Genomic DNA, 6,444 nt, shown 5'->3' with positions numbered 1-6,444 from the left:
AGTGTTCAAGCAAACACTATTACTCTTTTTAAGTTGCAGCCAACTTTGCATTACATGATGATTCCAGCAGGGATATTATGATGTGCCTGCTGGAAGTGCTCCGTACTTCAGTCACACTGCTACAGCTTGATCCTGCTGCTGTTAATTGTGCTTTCTAGTAAAATTAGACATTTATGTAAATGTGAAGTAACACAGATGGACGGTTTATGTTTGGTGTATGTTACCTGCAGCAGGTGGCCCCAAAAGCATGGGGAAGCACTCTATGATGGTCACCAGTCCAACAGCACTGGGGAAGCGTTGATTTCCCATCAGGTCCATGAGGCATTCAAATATTAGGGCAAAAACCATTCCAAAAGCCACACCAAAGAGTACAGCATAGGTCACCATCAAAGGATAGCTTGTCATCAGAGGACACAGTAAATGGCATGTACCGTTGAAAATCATGGCGAAGCTGAAGAGATACTGAACTCTTGGCCTGATCCATTTGCTGTTGGCTAACAAACCAGTGCCAGGACGAATAAACATGTCCACAAAGCCCATGATAGAAAGCAGATAAGCAGCAGCGTACTCCTCCACGCCTTGGCTGATTGCATAAGCTGACAGGAACACAATGGGTGCATAGGCGCCGAAGATGTACAGCACATTCCCTATGAGGTAAATGACAAAGCCCCTATCTTTGAAGAAGGTCAAATCCACAAACTTCGTAGATTTTATCGCACATCTTCCTTTTTTCTTTGTGTTGTGTTTACCCAGTTGATCTCCATTCTTTGTTGGCGCACCAGAGGATGGTTTACAAGTCAGTGGTCTCATCAAGGCACCAGCAACGCAACAATTGAGCATCATACCCCCAAGGATTAGCAAACTTCCTCTCCAGCCAAATTGGCCCAAAAGAAATTGGTTGACAGGGGCCAGAACACCGAGGAACACCGGACTCCCAGCCATCGCAAGTCCATTGGCTAATGGTCGCTTGCTGAGGAAATATTTACTGATGATGGTGAGAGATGCATTCAGGTTCAAGCAGAGTCCACAACCTGTATGCAAAAAGATTGGGGGGGGGAGAAAAAAAAGTCACGTTTTATAATCCCTCAAAAGAAAAACTCTAAAGAACCTAAACTCCAGAGGGGACTAAGTAAATTAAATTACAACTGATTCTGCTGAGCGCTCATTTAGGTTTCATCTCACTTTGCTTTGGCCGACTAAAATCTCATTACAGAATGCAGAAATTATTTCAAATATAATTTCTCCATTTAAGTAGAAATAAATTAGGGAGCCTGGGTAATATGCTCACCTTCTTGCTTCTGTACGCTCAACATATTAATTTAATAGCAACCTAATTTAAAGAAGATGAAGAGCTACAGCTAGGTGGTTATGGTTCTATATTTTCTCCTTCCAATATCAATTTACCGCTCTTGTCTTGATCTATAGGGAAGCTCATAAAAATGTGTTTTTCTCTTCTTTTCTCCATCAAAAACAAGTCCAAGCAAGAGCTTTTTTTTAAAAGTAAAACAAGGATCTGATGGAAACTTGCTTATTCTCATTTTTCCTGCTGACTTTTCACGCTCAACCATTCTTTTTGTTGTTATTGTTGACTATGTGACTTCTCACCATCGTGTTTTTGCCAAGCAATGATCTGAACCAAAAAGAAGAACTCAGCACAGCAGCCACACCATCACTCACTTTTCCACCAGTGCATACTGGCTATCATTTTCAATAAAAATCAGAGAAAGGAAAAGAAAGTTTGAGTAAGAGAGGGAAATGCTTTTATATTACATGGTCACCTTTTTGCACAAGCAGGTATTACTGTGACCTTTGTGTCAGCATGCCTCCTAGGTAAAACTGCCTGATCCCTGCACGTCATTACGCCAGGGCACATGGGAGCATGGCAGGACCAACGCATGCCTTTGGCCACCACACACAGCTTGAACACTTGCCGGGACGATTAATCCTTCATAGAAGCTTTTGGCAGGGTAATTTGCCTCATAGGGGTGGTAGAGAGCCCCCATGTGATGAGGGCCATAAAAGACTATCCTCTTTGGGATCAGAGACAGTTCTGTCTTAATTACTGTCCTGGTGCTGATCCTCTTGCTGTTCTAACTACACCCTGGGAGTGGTGGCGGGTGTTCAGGGCCCAGGACGAACAGCATGGAGGCTGATTCCGTGGACACAGATCTGAACCCAAAGAGGATGTAAAACGATACAAACTGACAACCTCATCACAACTTATTCATGGAAAGAATAACAAGTGAAATGAAAAAAATTGTCTTGTTGGGTGAGACTAACTACCAAACTCCCAAAGGCAATTTGTTGTAAATGTTTTTAAACACTAATGATTCTAAATGAAAACTACAATAAAAACAAAAGCAAATGAAGAAAGATTTATTTCAAACTGTGCTGTACCTCCAATGATGCCAATGCTTAAATAGAGATAGACGATGGAGCTCCCAAAAGATGCTGTTACCATAGCAACCCCACACATCAGGCCTCCTATCATGACTACTGGTCGACTTCCAAAGCGACTGACCAACACACTGCTCACTGGTCCTGGAAAAACAATGAATAAAGTCATTAATTAACAAATGAGTTTTTAAAAAATGACATAATACATAAAAGTATAAACAGTGAAAATAGGGATGCATGATATTGGATTTTTGGCTGATATCCGATATGTTAAAAGTATCTGGCCGATAACCGATACCAATAACGATTTATTTATTTTCTTTCCAAGCCTTACTTACAGAGACTACATAGCGTTCTCTGCTGTGGAATTAAAATACTACATTATTCTGCATGGTCTTTGTCAGTTGGGCCTGCTACCAAATGCAGATGCCAAAAAGGGGGCTGAAAATGATGCAACACTTCAACTTGGATCACCGGTATGTTTAATGACAAATTTCTTCATGACATTTACTCTCCCTAACACAATGACAACACTCAAACAGTGCAAATTTGTAACTTTAACATTTAACTTTAAAAACAGTGTCTTTCATACATATATTGTATACACATATATAAAAACAGCACCTTTTATATCGGTGTGATATTTTGATGGAATGGCCAATGTCCAATATGTAACTTCATTGCTAATATCAGCCGATACTGATATCATGCCGATAATATTGTGCATCCCTAAAAATTACAAACAACTTTATTTATTACCAAATATAATACAAAGGCAACATGTCAAATGTAATTTTAAAGGAACCCTCTCATAAAGATGAGACTGAATGAACACTGTACAGCTAGTGAGTTAAAAGAAATTTAAAACAATTAAATATCTGACAAGTAATCAGATTATTTGGTAATATAAGTAGAACAAACACTAAGTCTTTCAGAGGTTGACTTGGTGCATGTCTTAACCCTCTTTAAAAGAACGAGCAGTTAAAGAAGTTAAATAATTATAAATGTTCATTACTTTTCCACTTTAAAAATGTTATGAGCAATTAATAGATTGTTGATCAATTTGATTGCAGAATTATAAATGTTGTTATATCAATCTCGACCGATTAAAATTAATTTACAGCACAAAGAGGAGTTTCTGAAGCAGAGGCAAGACATGATTAGAAAAGTGTTTTTTGTAATATTGCCTCAAGATGTATCCGTATGCTCTTTGTGGACTTCACATCCGCCTTCAACACCATGATCCCCCAAACCCTGATGGACAAACTATCCACACTAGGACTAAGCCCCTCCATCTGCAACTGGGTACTAGACTTTTTAACAAACAGACCACAGTTAGTGAGGATCCACAACTTCTCCTCCTCCACCATAACCCTCAGCACTGGCTCTCCTCAGGGATGTGTTGAGCCCCCTCCTGTTTACTCTGCTCACATATGATTGTGCAGCTACCCATCCAAGCTGTCACATTGTAAAGTTTGCAGATGATACAGCGGTGGTGGGATGCATCACAAACAATGATGAGTCCAGCTACAGGCAGGAGGTGGAACACCTGGAGAGCTGGTGCAGAGAGAATAACCTTCACATCAATGTGAAGAAGACAAAGGAGATGATTGTGGACTTCAGAAGGAACAAAAACACCTACACCCCCCTGAACATAAGAGGATCTGCGGTGGAAGTGGTCTCCAGCTACAAGTACTTGGGTGTACACATGAATGACAACCTCAGCTGGAGCAACAACACCACCAGCCTGATCAAGAAAGCTCATCAGAGACTCTACTTCCTCAGACGGCTGAGGCGAGCTGGTCTGGGAAGCTCAGTCCTCACCTCCTTCTACAGGTGTGCAGTGGAGAGCATCCTGTGCTCGAGCATCAATGTGTGGCATGGAGGCTGCACAGCTGCAGAAAGAAAAGCTTTGCAGAGAGTGGTGAAGGCTGCACAGAAATCTGTTGGAATCAGTCTCCCCACCATCACAGACATCTACACCTCCAGATGCAGGAAGAGGGCCACCTGCATCATGAAGGACCCCACCCACCCAGCACACACACTTTTTGCCCCACTCCCCTCAGGAAGGAGGTTAAGGAGCATTAAGTGTAGAACCACTAGACTGAGGAACAGCTTCTACCCTGAGGCTGTTAGACTCATGAATCTCTAACTAGAATAATCACTGTGAAAAACCATATCATGTTGCTGCTGATCTGTTTTATGTTGCTGCTGATCTGTTTCAATGTTGATGTGTTCATGCGTGCACATCTGCTCACAGACTCATGTTCATGTTTGTGGTGATGTTCAATGTTTTATGTTATGAGTGCTTAGTGTATATTTAGTTGATGTTTTTCTTAGTTCATATCTTAGATGTTACTGTTTTTCTTATACATTTTATTGTTGGATGTAACTGGGACCCTGTGTACATAATTTCGCTCCACCACATGTACCACATGAGGTGCGAATGACAATAAAGAAACTCTGACTCTGACTCTGACTCTGACTCTGACTCTGAGATAGCCAGTTGGGTTAATGTTATTATACATTTATTTAAACTTTAAAAATCAACTTTTCTAGTGTAACTAAAAAAGTTATTAATAGGTAAGTTATCAGAAATCAATACAGTCAGGCTTAAAATGGTAAAACGTGCATTTCTTATGAACTCATTACAGATATATATCATGTGTAAGTGTCATGAAGAGCAATAATTAATGGTGTAACTGGGTGTAATGCAAGAAGCTCTCAGTTTCACACCATCTTGTTATAAAAAGTATCACTTTTTTTAGATTCTAATTCATTATCTGGTGAAACAGAAGTTGTTTTCTCCTAATAGCAAGATACAACTATCTTACACATTACAAGATAACAAGACAGTTGGAGAAAAAGACATTAAATGATCAAAAGCTGCAGCTGTTCTCAGCTGTACTAAAAACGTGTAAAAGTGACTGTGTAACATTGATGGAAACCTTTTTTTATTGAACAGTTTCTCACTGTATCCCCAAGGGCAAGTTTAAAATATAACAGTGAAAAAATATACCCTTCAAAAAAAGATTCAAAAATGTTTCTTTGTTCTTTGAACCCCGGCTCATTTGAGACTGACTGAAGGAAAGTGATAGCACGTCTTATAGTCTTAGAAATAATGAAATTTTGTGAGGAATTCTTGCACCCCATCTTCTGCAGGCCAAAGAGCAGATGATTTGGGTTGGTTCAAAAGCCAGCACTCATGATGTAATGGAGTGCAGGCGTGCACGTACTGCAGTCAAGCTAAAGTGTACGACTGTGAAAAGAAATCACTGATGCTGCATGATTTCAAAAAGCTTTGGAGCAACATCTGCGGCCATCAAGAAAGGTTTTCTTCAGGAAAAGTTTTATTTATTCCAGGAGGACATTATGAAACAACATTCACACAGAATAAAACATAAAACTGATGAAAAAACCTAAATGTATTGCTCGCCACCATGTGTGCGAGTGTTTAGCTGTTAGAAAACTATCTTATGAAGCACTGAAGGGATTTAAATTTTCAGAAAGTTTCATTTAATGTCCATCTGATAAACTGATAGAAGGAAGAAGGCGAAGCTCTCAATTTACCGATCGATCTACGTTCCTACCCTCGTCTATGGTCATGAGCTTTGGGTTGTGACCGAAAGAACGAGATCACGGATACAGGCGGCCGAAATGAGTTTTCTCCGCAGGGTGTCTGGACTCTCTCTTAGAGATGTGGTGAGAAGCTCAGTCATCCGGGAGGGACTCGGAGTAGAGCCGCTGCTTCTCCACGTCGAGAGGAGCCAGTTGAGGTGGCTCGGGCATCTGGTTAGGATGCCTCATGGACGCCTCCCTGGTGAGGTGTTCTGGGCACGTCCCACCGGGAGGAGACCCAGAGGAAGACCCAGGACACGCTGGAGGGACTATGTTTCTTGGCTAGCCTGGGACCGCCTTGGGATTCCCCTGGAGGAGCTGGACCAAGTGGCTGGGGAGAGGGAAGTCTGGGCCTCCCTACTTAAGCTGCTACCCCTGCGACCCGACCCCGGATAAGCGGAAGAGAATGGATGGATGGATGGATGGATG

At 41.3% G+C, this 6,444-nt stretch overlaps 1 protein-coding gene across 1 annotated transcript in view; it reads right to left on the bottom strand.

Moving 5' to 3' along the window:
- The window catches only part of LOC119412139 (monocarboxylate transporter 2), an 11,304-nt gene that overhangs the window by 4,096 nt on the left and 764 nt on the right, over positions 1–6,444 (bottom strand). Inside the window, exons 2-3 of the mRNA XM_037679114.1 lie at positions 2,398–2,541; positions 225–1,031 (exon numbers count right to left, since the gene is read on the bottom strand). Coding sequence (XP_037535042.1) covers positions 225–1,031; positions 2,398–2,541 — 951 coding nt within the window. The remainder of the gene's footprint in view (positions 1–224; positions 1,032–2,397; positions 2,542–6,444) is intronic.

Source organism: Nematolebias whitei, chromosome 7 (assembly GCF_014905685.2).
Source record: "Nematolebias whitei isolate Nwh7 chromosome 7, NemWhi1, whole genome shotgun sequence".
NCBI lineage: Eukaryota > Metazoa > Chordata > Actinopteri > Cyprinodontiformes > Rivulidae > Nematolebias > Nematolebias whitei.
The sequence above is the reverse complement of the archived record's forward strand: the minus strand, read 5'-3'. Positions and strand labels throughout refer to the sequence as shown.